The sequence below is a fragment of the Squalius cephalus genome (genome assembly GCF_949319135.1).
Source record: "Squalius cephalus genome assembly, chromosome: 10".
Lineage (NCBI taxonomy): Eukaryota > Metazoa > Chordata > Actinopteri > Cypriniformes > Leuciscidae > Squalius > Squalius cephalus.
This window is the reverse complement of record NC_137131.1, coordinates 34,435,016-34,448,794: the sequence shown is the minus strand read 5'-3', so window position 1 is coordinate 34,448,794 and position 13,779 is coordinate 34,435,016. Positions and strand designations below refer to the sequence as shown.

Genomic DNA, 13,779 nt, shown 5'->3' with positions numbered 1-13,779 from the left:
GTTACTGCACTTATTAATGCAAAATAATAGTAATTTTATAATCAAATTACCTTTATAATTTAAAATCCCCCCACCCCCATTGCTACCAAATCAGGTACTGGTGCCACCAAATGTTAGTATGGAGCCCTGCTTTAGTGTGACTTCAAAATCCAGCTGTTAGAGTTGCATCCTGCTATCCTGAGAAATTGTTTCCATGGAAAAAAAAAATGACCTTAAAGCCTCTGAACTTCTGTCTTTAGAGGATTCCCACTCCTTTTTCTTTTTTCTTTTTTTTTAAGCCAGCACTTTCTCATGTCAAAGTATGCTAATAGAGAATATCAATGCTTTAATGAAGCATTTGGATCATCATACCTGAGGGACAAAATATTTGAGGTTTCTCTTTATAAATGTGTCCTTTGAGAGATGTCTGCTTCCTTCTGGTTTTGTCCTACTTCTCTTCCTGTTTGTTAATGGTGATTCAAAAAGGGAAACTTATCTAATATTTAAGAGGCATATTGACCTTGGCACACAGTCATGATGGACTTCAGGATTTTTTATATATGATAAAATTAGCTGTTTTAGGTTTTTATAGCATATTATTGCACATTGCTTACCACCACACCACTGCTTTTTTATTTATTTTATTTTTGAAGAAATGATAATGAAAAATTATGTCAAACTACTGTTATGTAATGAAAAATCACACTATCTATTTTCTAAATGCATGCTATTTATCTTATTGTGAATGGGCCTTATCTTAATGGGCCATTTACACTACACCGTTTTCATCTATGGGGAAAACCTTTAAAAAAATGGAAAACATTTAATCAAAATGTTTTATCTTGAACTTCCATAAGTCTTATGGGCTTGGAACGACACAACAGAGTGATGCCAGAATTTTTATTTTTGGGTGAACAATCCCTTTAAGGGTTTCTTTTCAAGAATTTCATATTTCTATTTAGGCTTTTTATTCATTATGATATTAGGACATTTGTATCACCCTGTCATTTTTTTTTTTATCAAAAATATCAATATGATTTTTAATTCCTTGTCGTTGATCCATATGTCTCCAAATGGAATATATAATTTCCTTTCCTATACAGGGTTAAATTACATTTAATATCAGTTCTGAAGGGAAAAAAAAACCTGACATACACAGTTGCTCCAGTCATTAGGAATGCACAATACCAGACACATTCCTCCTCATTTGAATAGAAACGCGCCATGTGTGAATGTAAACCATCATTCTTAGCATCCTTGTCTCACAACACACCCTTAAAAATACACACATAGTATATCATGCTGCTTTTTGCTCCTAAAAAGTAGGCCACATCCCCCCCCCCCCTCTCCCCCCTCTCCCCCCTCTCCCCCCTCTCCTCAGTTGAGCGGACACATGAACACCTGCACTCTTTCTCTCTCTCTCTCTCTCCTCCTATTCTTTCGTAGTATAGAGAGGAAGTTATTGTCATTTTGTATTCTCTGCAGGTGTGTATTGAGAAAGAGGGAGGAGTTTAGGGTTGGAGGTTGAGTAAGTGTGTTTGTGTGTTGTTTACTAAGTAGGGAAAGCAATGGTGAGATGAGTGTGTGAAACCGGGTGCATGGATCATCTGCTACAGGAAGGAAACTGCTGGGTACTGATATTTGTGGTTGTGTGTTAATGTGTGGCGCACATGTAAATGTGTATTTCTTTACTATACACAACTGAGTCTATTTTAAGTGATGGGTCAACATGTCTCTTGTTTGGTTTGATCGTTATGTTTATACTCTGATAAGCAGCAACACTGAGATCTGTATCACATCGCACATTTATTTCACTGCCCATTCGCAGTATTCACAATGCCCACATAAGAGGTACGGCTCTGCGTAGCAGAAGCATTTGTGCAAGCGTTTCATATTTGAAATTGTATTGCGAGGCTCTGGATCTTTAGAAAAGCATGGTTTAAAGGGATAGTTCACCCAAAAATGAAAATTAGCCCATGATTTACTCACCCTCAAGTCATCCTAGGTGTATATGACATTCTTCTTTCAGACGAATACAATCGGAGTTAAAAAATGTCCTGGCTCTTCCAACCTTTATAATGGCAGTGAATGGCTGTTTCTGTTTTTGAAGTCCATATAATATTGCAGTACGTCGCATTACTCGCGTAAGTTGCGCTTTAGACTTAAGTCGAATCTGTATGTTCATTTGACCGGAAGCTAGATATTTTACTTAATAAAGTTTTAAATAAGGATATTTATCTTACACAAATGCATCACTTCGCTTCAGAAGGCCTTTATTAACCCCTTGGAGCCGGGTGGAGCACTTATATGATGGATAGATCAACTTTTATGGACTTCAAAATAGAAACAGCCATTCACTGCCATTATAAAGCTTGGAAGAGCCAGGACTTTTTTTTATTTTTTATTTAACTCCGATTATATTCGTCTGGTAGAAGAATGTCATATACACCTAGGATGACTTGAGGGTGAAGTATAAGTGAGCAACAGAAAATGTGATGAATGAGGTTTAAGAATGTAGAAGACACTAATAGGAAATGTGGCTGTCTGCAGTGATTATATCACATGTATTCTTTCAGCAGGAAATGATTAGTATTGATGAATTTGCAGCACTAATCAATATCCCTGGCCTTTCTCTTCTACTTCTAATTAGCAGCGCTCAGAGGCTCGAGTTTTACATAATTACTGTGTCTGATGTCTAATACCCATCTCTCTCTTTCTCAGGCCTGGGGAAAACGAAACGCAAAACGAGCACACGGGAAGCCTCTCCAACTCCCAGCACGGATGAGTACTCCTCTAATGGGGGCGGGGCTGAACGAATATACGACTTGAACACTCCAGCCACGGTGAAGTTTGCCTACAACGCGGAACGGGAGGATGAGCTCAGCCTGGTGAAGGGGGTGCGGCTGATGGTGATGGAGAAATGCAGTGACGGCTGGTGGAGGGGCAGCTATAACGGTCAAATGGGCTGGTTCCCCTCCAACTACGTCCAAGTGGAGGAGGAGGTGGAGGACACTTCGGCAGACTTTCCCGCTGTCTTCTCCTCACAGCCGGGCCTCAGTAATGGTCAAAGTCCCAGAGTCCTTCACACTGTTCAGACGCTCTACCCCTTCAGTTCCGTCACGGAGGAGGAGCTGAACTTTGAGAAGGGCGAGACAATGGAGGTGCTGGAGAAGCCAGAGAACGACCCAGAATGGTGGAGGTGTAAGAACTGCCGTGGGCAGGTGGGTCTGGTGCCAAAGAACTATGTGGTTGTGCTCAACGATGGTCCGCTATCGACGGCCTCGGGCTCCCATTCCCAGCAGAACAGCCACACGGGGCCCTCCCACACAGGGAAATTTGGCGGAATGGACTGGTACTATGGCAACGTGACACGGCACCAGGCCGAGTGTGCGCTGAACGAGAGGGGAGTGGAGGGAGACTTCCTCGTGCGAGACAGCGAGTCCTCTGTGAGTTGAGTTTTATCTGGATCTAATCAAAATGCAGTGACCAGATAACTGCTGTCAATAGCTGTGAATAGTCACTTGAGTGCTGTGCAGTTATTTGTGTCCATGGTGTCATTTGCAGGGTTATTATTATTATCTAACCCTAAAACTATTAAAACATTTTTCTTATGAATATAAATATTAGATGAAAACCCAAGAGCAGAGGTGGACAAAGTACACAACTTCCTTACTTGAGTGAAAGTACAGATACTACTGGTCAAATATTACTCTGTTACAAGTAAAAGTTGTAAAGGCCGATCTTTACTTAAGTAAAAGTACAGAAGTACTCGTTTTTAAAAGTACTTAACTATCAGAAGTAAAAAGTAAATGTCAGTGCAATGTTTTATTATTGTTGCATTGTTGTATGTAATACTTACAATACCTTATGCCTTTGAATCAATGCCTGCCTACCTACCCTCATATCAATATCAAATTTATTTCTAGAACACAGTTCCAGTAGTGGGATTGCATGTGAGATTGAATAACGTCCACAATGGTTTCAGACACCCAAATGGCTGTTCCCTCAAATAGTGCTCTATTTAAAGTTTTTGGGCTTTTAGTATAAATATGTTAGCCTTACTGTTATCTATAAGCTAGTGTGCTCCAAAACAATGACAAAATTCGCATTTAGAAGACCAAACCCAAAGTTGAAAATGAAAATCGGGTTGACGTCAGAATCCAACATCAGTCGGGTTACGACGTCAATACGACGTTGGATGTCTGACGTCTGACGTCAACCCGACTTTCATTTCCAACCAAAATGCAGCCCCTGCAACCAAAGTGCAACCCCTGCAACCAAAATCATCCCCTGACTGACGTTACAACTTTCTACTCAAGGACCTTGACAGACATGTAGTGGAGTAAAAAGTACGATAATGTAGTGGTTAAAGTAAAAAGTTTCCAGAAAAAATAATACTCAAGTAAAGTACAGATACTCAAAAAGTGTACTTAAGTACAGTACTCAAGTAAATGTACTTTGTTACTGTCCACCTCTGCCCAAAAGCATTTATAACTTGTTTTTGGGATCTACTAGAATACGTTTTTCTTTCACATATTTTACATTGTTGCAGCACCTCTCTTCCCAGTCTGTCAGTAACGCTCTGTTTAGTTATGGTCTCTATGAAGCCCCTCCTTCCGAAAAGCACAATGTGCTCTGATTGGTTGACTGGATCAGTGTGTTGTGATTGATCAACCGCTTCAAGAGAGTTTGGGAAATGTCACGCCAGATCTGGGGTGGAAAAAAACCTTGTCGGGGAATTATTTAAATGAGGAATATTGTGACGTACGTTCCTGGAAGAAAACTGTGACGTACGTTCCTGGAAGAAAACTGAAGACTACAATTGAGGGTTTTCAGGGAGTTCAGAAACAGTACTTATTAATATAGGGAATAACTGCCTTTGGAAGTGCTTTGGAATTTTGCAGACATGCTCAAACAGCAACATTACATATATAAAGTTATTATATGTATTCTCTATGTATTCAGCCTAGAAAGTTGAACATGTAAAAAACCATAGCAGGTCCTCTTGAAGCACTAAAATTACCAACTCGAAATGAATTGTATTGTGGTTTTGTCTTTTGGTTACTCAAATTACGCAGATTAATTTTGCTGTTAATAGTGTTGCCATAGAAACGTATAATTCTGAGTCAGATGACATGAACAGCACAGAGTAAAAACACCCAGGTTGTCATTTAGTAATTATGATAATTACAATATGTTGTGAAAGCATCATGTGTGTCAAGGTAAAAAAGTCTCTTAAAATATGACTAGGCGAGGTTAGTTCAGGTTGTAAAATGTCATGTGGTGCGACTCTCTAAAAACTTTAATTGATGTTTGTAAAAAAAACAAACATTTTAGTTAAAATTAATGATTGTAGTGTGAACATTCACGTCTTCAGTGTGTAAATAAAATGTTATTTTTACATTAGTTTAGTTTTACATAAATTTATTAGCTCTAAAATGTTTTTCAAAACCAGCAGAGTACATTTTTAAAAGCTTGACATTTAAAGTAAATTTCTTTATCGTGGACACATACAGAATGCTTGTCAATCCAGAGCAGTTGTTTCAAACTCGAAATCTAGAGCTTATGGCGCCATCTGTAGGCTGAAGCTCGCTAATGAATATTCTGTTTCTTTCTCTCTAGCCAAGTGATTTCTCAGTGTCTCTGAAAGCAGTGGGGAAGAACAAACACTTCAAGGTGCAGTTGTCGAATGGAGTTTACTGTATCGGTCAACGCCGCTTCAATTCTATGGATGAACTGTTAGAGCACTACAAGAAAGCTCCCATTTTCACTAGCGAACATGGAGAAAAGCTTTATCTGATCAATCCCCTCCAGTGACCTTCCACACACAAATGAGCCTTACAACCAGACCAGATCTGACCTCAAACTGAGCCAAGTGATCTGCAACTCCTACCTAACGCTCATTTCTCACCAGCAAACAGGGGACTTGCCGAACACCAACCCACTGGAAAATCACAGGAATTAACTTTACTGTTGATTTAGAGTAATGATGTGACGTATCCTTTCTGTCCCTGTGTCTCTATGTTACTTTAACTGAAGATCTTTTCACCTGGAGTGGTTCACAAAAATGAATATCGCCTTTTCCAAGTGATAATGTAAGCACTTGCCCATTGCCTTTTGACCGACAGCTCAATTTATGTTCACACTACATGAAAGCCAACAGATGTGGCCTTCATCTGATACAGCCTGAGACTATTTTGGCAGCACAATATTCAAGGTTGTCACGGGACAAGTGCAAGGATACAGACACAGAGGAATTACAGGAAACTGTATGTACATAAGAGTTGCCAAAGAGAGAGTTGGTGACGGGTACTAGTCGCCTCCTGCTGGATGAACTGAGAAATGCCAATAAGGAGGGTCTTTATAAGATGAATGTTTTGTAGATGCTTAACCAAATGTGCCACCTTCACATTCAAGCACCGCTAATTTGATATATATAAGAGAACTATATCCACCTCATTCAGATTCACACATCTGTATCAATATTAAAGTGTTGACATAGACCTTATTACAGCAAAACTGTTAGTTTCCATTTCGAAAGGGCACCATTCAACGAGAATGGTTTGGTCTATTTACAAATGAGTTTGTTCTTCATTTTCTTTCCAAACTTTTATAAAAAATATGGTACGTCTGAATGTTACTGAGCATTGTTATTTAAACCATGTTTATTTAAGGAAAGAAAAAAAGATGCAGAAAAGGACAGTGTAGTCCGCTCCACATCCATGATAGCTGTGCAAAAAGTTTAAATACTGTTGTTTAATTAAACACTTTGCAAGAGTATTAACAAACCTGTGTGATTTTTATAGTTTCTTGGTTGCATACACTACCATTGAACAGTTTGGGGTCAGTATAAGATCTTTTTTTTAAGTCTCATGCTCACCAAGGCTGCATTTATTTGATCAAAAATACAGTAAAAACAGAACAACTGCAAAATATTATTGCAATTTAAAATCAATTATATATATATATATATATACACACACACACACACACACTTTTTTTAAATGTAATTTATTCCTATGGAATAGAGAAATTTTCAGCAGCCATTCCAGTCTTCAATGGTGCCTTTTTGGAGCTCAAGATCATTTCTTCTTATTAATAATGATGAAAACAGTGGTTCTGCTTAATATTTTCATGGACACTCACTGTTTTTTTTTGTTTGTTTTTTTTCTCAAGATTATTTGATTAATTTAAAGTTCAAACGAACAACATTTAAATCTTACAGTCCCTTTTGATACGGGTCGTACCACTGCGGAGTATAACGGCGTGACTCTTCATAGACATAAACAGAGAGAAATAGCTCCGGCTATGTTCTTCCTTAAGATGCATGCAGTTATGTTTATTAACCACTAGAGCACCAAAAGTTACAGACTGCAGCTTTAAAAGAGCATGTGGAATAAAAGAAAGTTCTTGGGGTTCGTGACCATAGACATAGGCCTATGATGTCTATGTTTGTGATGCTTGAATTTGAAAGTCAAGTCGAGAAAGTTTGTTGCATTGTGGGATACTCCAGTCTGTGCAATGTGTTCTGTTGTAGAAGGCCATCCAGTTATATACATCCGCTATAGGCCTACATACTGAATATTATTTGCATATTGTGCAATACTACTGTAATTACAGTATTACTAGTATAGCATAATTGAGTGTAGTCTCCAAAGAAGTCTTTGCATTTAGACATACTGGTCACTGGAGGGCGCTGAAGTATTATATCATTGCAGAGCCATATAATATAACAGGTTTATCTTGGCAACTTTTTGGAATGTTCTGAATTCATTGTTTTGTCTGCCAGCAAATTAGCCCAATGTTGAAAACTTTAGAAACATGCAGAATATTTTCTTTACTTTATTTTTATTAAGTAATTACTGTTTTATGTCAGTTATAACACACACTGCCACTTTCATTTACTTTGCGTATACCCAATGGGAGAGAACCTATAACTTAAGTCTGCTTCACAGTCCAGAGGTTGGTGGAAGCTTGTGTCCACCACTGAATAAAAAATAAAAAGGGGGATTGTGACTGTGTCTTACAATCCTGACTTTTTCTCTCAACTGTGAGTTTATATATCACAATTCAGTGAAAAAAGGGTGAATTACAAGTTAGAAAATTGCAATTGCATGAAATAAAATCAGAATTCTGAAATATAAACTCGCATTTGTAAACTATGACACATACAGACAACTGCAGTATTCTAAAAGGGAGAGGTGGAAACCCAGAGAAAAGCTTCTAGAATTGTTGGACCGTAAGGCCGCTACTTGAACAAGGGATTCTTTCAGCTGTGGAGAAATGTGTGAGAATCCCCTGCAAACAAAGAGCTATAGAGTGAACGAGCAAAGAAATGAAGGGTATGACATATGAAAGGTCCATGTGAAAGGTAAACAAGACAGTTCCAGCCCTGACTTGGGGTTCTACTTAAAGGTCTGGGCTCCATGACACCACAGTTGGATCCAGGAACAGCTGCTGCAGGTAATCTTAGGCAGACACACTGATGTAAGAATCATTTCTGTGGTTCCTTTAATGCAATCATTTTTTTCCTGTTTTATGTTAGAATCTCTTTGAAGTTTGAAAATAGAAAATTGACTGTAGAGCCTTATATTGAGTGTGTTGCCATGCTACTTTCAGGTGACCATGTTTCGTCTGTATTTCTCATTCTTCCTTTGTGTGGTTTGGCTTGGACTGCTCTCTTTCACAGGTAGGAAAACTTGACACTGATTATGTACACTACCATTCAAAAGTTAGTCATTGTGATCATTAGTCATTTTTATTTGTTAGTCATTGTGATCATTAGTCATCTTTATTTATTTATTTTTGCTCACCTATTGGTTAATAATAGTGACACAAAAACCCAGTGAAAACAGTACAATTGTGAAATATTTCAATTTAAAATAATTTTTTGATTATAAAATATAATTTATTCCTGTGATTGCAAAGCAGAATTTTCTGCATCATTAGTCTTCAGTTTCACATGATCCTTCAGAAATCAATCTAATATGGTGATTTGCTGCTCATAAACATTTCTGATAATCATCAATGTTAAAAACATCTGCTTGCGGTCTTAGTCTTGCTTTGGAAACTGTGACACCGTTTTTTTCCCCCAGTATTCTTTGACGAATAGACCTCTCAAAAGGACATTAATTTGAAATAGAATAACAAAGTTTTTCCTGTCACTTTTGAACAGTTTAATACATTCTTGCTGAATACAGTTATTAATTTATTTTAAATCCTTTGAATAGTAGTGTATAGGAAAAAACGTCTTCATAAATCTTCATCTGTATTCATCATAAATCTGAAGTAAAACATGAGCTGTTGAAAAAAACTATGAAGCCTGTTTACTGTATAATGCACCAAAAGCATCGAACGCATATTGGTCGTAGAACAATTGCCACCAATGGTCTCTACGATCAACTTAGGCTTATGATGCTTTTAGGAAAAGTCAGTAATATTGCTAAATATTAGGTATCCCCAACTAAGCAAGCCAAAAGGCAACAGAGGCAAGGAACTCCATCGGAGACAGAAATGGAGAAAAGAGAAAATAAGAGTGCCAGTTCTCCTCTGGCCGGATGAACAAACATGGTGTGGTGTAAATCAGGTATAATGCATTATAGTACTTAAAAGTTATAACCAAAAATTTTTTTGTTTTTTTTTTAAACCGTATGTGCACTTGCAGTGTATTTACACAAGAAAGGACTTAATATGGGTTAGGTTTAGGGTTACTTATTGTACACAGTGCATGCAGAACAGAACTGTAAAATAAAGTGCTGTAAGTATTATAATGTATTATAACTGTTGATACAATTGTTCATGAAATTATACATATTATAAGAGATCTAACATATTATATGACATATAAGGCATTATGTTTGCATTATGCAAGAAGAATACTATTATAATGCATTAAAATATTTCATAGAAAGTGCTCCTGAAATTTTGTTTTAGCACTCAAGTTGGAGCCTTTATACTTATTTGAATATTTTTCTCATGTGAATCTGTTGTGAGCTATAGACAAGAATGGCACAATTGCGCAAATGACATAACAACAGCTAAAGGCTATCAGGTTTGACGTACTTGTTTAGCTGAAATATGCTGGCTTTGTCAAACATGCTGAAACCCCTGAAAGAACATTGGCAGAACATTGAGATTGAAAACAGACAAAAGCTCATCTGTTCCTCCCAAACATGGGACTGCTTACCGAATCAGACAGCTCTGCTGCTTTTTAGAGTGAGTGTGTGCCCGAGTTTACCAGTCGGCTGCTGTAAACATTGAAGCTGTGACAGACAAGGATAACAGATGAATGGGAGCTTATAAATAATGTGACATTCTTGCCATTAAATCAAGACCTTGAGAAGCTCTCAAGGTATTTGCACCATATATGCATAAACTGAAATTTAGTTTAACCTTGTTTGTTCTTTTCTTCAGATTTACTAAAAACGGGGCATCATTGGAATGATTAGTCTTAAATGAAGTCAGTGCATTAATCAGTGCATTAATTTAAAAGTCACAGTGCTGTCTGCTTTCCTACCAGATGTGTCAGCAGTCAGCCACATTCTATTATGTTCACAAATACTCATTCCCTTCGGTTTCTTGCCTTAAAAAAGTTGTTAATTCTTTTTGATATATATAAATATATTCAATGTCCCTCTGTTTGTTTGCCTTACAGGGGCACAGGAAAACCAAGGTGAGTTTTAAATCACTTTATAAACTATTTCATTTGTAACCTGTACTGTGAGGTGCAATGGGTCCTAAAATATGACAATTGGGGAAAAAAGTATGACAAATTTATAGAATTATAAATAATTTCTGCAAAAAGAAATGTGAAATAGCTTGTTTATATTAAAAATAATATTTTTAATAAATGACCTATGTACATATTGGAGTAGAAATGGTAGTAGATGCATATTTCACAAATGAATCCCAGGTTGCATCACTTTACACATCTTTCACAGCAAAGCCATTCCTTCCACAAGAGCAATTAATTGGTATTCTGAATCATCTTTTTCTGCCAACTAAACAGTGAATGTGGCTTTAAACCCAAGGTCTTTTTATTCCACAGCTACTGAAAATCTAGTGAACTCATTGAATGATTTTTTGTATGTGTGATAATTATAATGGCCTAAATGAATTTGCAGCATTTTGAATATTATTACAAATTAGATCCAATTAACTCAGAATAAGCCTTTTGTCATCGCACATTATAGCCTCGTGATTCAGGACCCATCACAGTGCATGCAGACAAACAGATATTTAGGAAAGTGCTGTGATGTTTTCTGAAAGTTGAAAGGCCTTTTACCCCGTGCACACGATAGTAAACCATTGATGTTCTGTATAAGGATCTGATCTTGTATCGCTCTTGTTGACCTCTTTGCCTTCTCTCTTGGCTCACAGCTGAATCAAGAGAAAAAAGGAATGTGCCTAACTGGGCAATGACTTCTTCAGACTTTTTCGGCTGGATTGAAGAGCTGCGTTCTCATGCTGGTTATGACAAGATCGAGGAATTGGCCAGAACTTTCTGGGCTCACTTTCCTTCTGCCAGCCGCCTGGGTTACGACCCTCCCGCTCCAGAAGAATAACTCCATCTGAATCGGAGTGTGTGTTATCGAGACCATTTGCCCCTTTCATTATGGCACGGCTCTTGGAAAAAGAGACAAACAGCCTTTATTATTCAGCTAGACTTGATTTGAGCCAGGGCAAGATACCCTGAGAAAGGTTTTTTTTTTTTTTTTTTATTATATGTTGCATAAAACCTGTTATGTAAGAGCATCCAAATCAAGTAAAAGTGTTCTGTTCACAAACTGTTTTTTATTTATTTATTTATTATTGCTTGGAAAAAATAGATATTTGTTCTGGTTCTTCTTTAAGGTGCCCCTGTTATGCTATTTAAAATCCTTGAACAACATGGTACAAGCAATCAAACCACTCCGAACCCAAACATCATCCACACTGTGGTATTTTCCCCTATTATGCTATTTTAAAGTGTCCTAATTTTGTTTTGCAGGACTCCTACAATAGGTTTACATGCATCCCAGGTCAAAAAACACAATTTCCTCATAATATACAGTATTGCAACATCACCTCTTTTCTAAATGTCTAAAACGGTTCAATAAAGGATCCGGTCTATCTAAACCCTTCCTTACCGAGAGCTTTGTTCTGATTGGTCAGATTGCCCAGTCTGATTGGGTTACCGCTTAACCATGTTTAGGGAATGAAAACCCATATCTGAAATTTCAGCTCCAGAGGATTCCTCAGCACTTGTATACACAGTGATACAAATAGCGTCGGTTCTTCCATATAAGTTAGACCCTGAGTCCTCGTCCTCTTGAAGTGCATGCAAAGTGGATTTCTCTTTTTGCAGCACAGAAAACAGCTTCTTCTCAACATGTCAACAACACACACCAAACTCTTCCAGGCCTCAGCTACAACTACAGTGTTTGAGGGCGGTTCAAAATAGACATATTTACCATATACCATGGTATGTCATTGTATTCTAAGGCTGTCATTGTGCAAATGTGTTACCAATCTACGTAGGGTCATGCAGGAATTAAGACTGGAATTACTGATGACTTGTTTCAGGCAGTTCAGACTTGCTTTTTTCTTTTGGGAGACAATAACTCAATTTATCGTGCACTTTAAAAAATGTTTACATTCACAAACATCTATATATACACATACTGTAGCCTATATATACAGCTATATTACACAACAGGCAATATCCAAAAAAGCCTAATAGGGGCACTTTAAAATACATGTACACTGCATTTGTTCTTGCTATGAATTAAATGTAAATGTGCTACACAGAGTAAAAGCAGCAGGGCAAATATCCATTATTCAGCAGCACAACAGAGCAGGCAGGTGTTCTGTTATCAGGTGGGAATGCAGTCCAGGTGTTAAGAGATGACCCTCTGAACAAGGGTCACCTCCCTCAGGACAAGTACACGCAGGAACATGTTCTTATAATAACTCCAGTATACTATGAATAGTATCAGTATAAGTGTAAGCTTTTACACAAATACAAGGACATATAAACTCTTATATCATGAAAACATATTTTCAGTGATTTTCTTTATAAGTTACATTTTCTTTTAGCTTGTTTGGATATTAATACTTAATATCAAAACATTTGACAGTAAGGTTCAATAGTTGGCAGCATTTAGTGCATTCAGCAGTTAGTGCATGATGAATAAACAATGAACAACATTTTATTACAGCATTTGGATGTAGATGAATGCTTTACAGCATTTATTAATCTAATGTAAAATTTTTAAATTTATATTTGAAACAATAATGTTAATTTATATATTTTAAATGTAAAAAATGCACGTAGTAGTACATAAATTAAAATGAAATGTTTTGTTCCTCGTTATTTCATTATTGTTAGACTTATTGTAAAGTGTTACCGGCTCTGATGCTTCCAAGTTGGGCACATGTCTCTTCTGCTCACCAAGACTGTATTTATTTGGTTAAAAATACAGTAAAAACAGTAATATTGTGAAATATTATTACAATGTAAAAGAATGGTTTTCTGTTTGAATATATTTATATAAATGTAGTTCCTGTGATGGCAAATCTGAATTCTCAGCATCATTACTCCAGTCTTCAGTGTCACATGATCCTTCAGAACTCATTTTATTATGCTGATTTGCTGCTCAAGAAACATTTGGGTTACACTTTATTTTGATGGTCCACTTTAGTCATTCTACTAACTATAAGTAACTTTGCAACTACCTAACTCTCATTAGAGTATCTATAGACTATTATTAGACTGTTAGGTTAGGGTTCGGGTTAGTTGCATATCAAAATAAAGTGTTA

General features: G+C 37.0%; 2 protein-coding genes across 3 annotated transcripts in view; both read left to right on the top strand.

Moving 5' to 3' along the window:
• Positions 1-6,761, top strand: part of nck2b (NCK adaptor protein 2b) — a 469,107-nt gene extending 462,346 nt beyond the window's left edge. For both annotated transcript variants that reach the window (XM_079883394.1, XM_079883393.1), the window contains 2 exons: positions 2,701-3,425; positions 5,602-6,761. In XM_079883394.1, coding sequence (XP_079739520.1) covers positions 2,701-3,425; positions 5,602-5,796 — 920 coding nt within the window. In that variant the 3' untranslated portion in view covers positions 5,797-6,761. The remainder of the gene's footprint in view (positions 1-2,700; positions 3,426-5,601) is intronic.
• Positions 6,762-8,293: 1,532 nt separating this feature from the next.
• On the top strand, positions 8,294-11,614 carry otos2 (otospiralin 2). Its single transcript, XM_079884175.1, has 4 exons — positions 8,294-8,442; positions 8,599-8,668; positions 10,634-10,651; positions 11,359-11,614. The coding sequence occupies exons 2-4, from the start codon at positions 8,605-8,607 to the stop codon at positions 11,541-11,543; spliced, it is 267 nt and encodes an 88-aa protein (XP_079740301.1). The 5' UTR covers positions 8,294-8,442; positions 8,599-8,604; the 3' UTR covers positions 11,544-11,614.
• Positions 11,615-13,779: the final 2,165 nt, after the last annotated feature.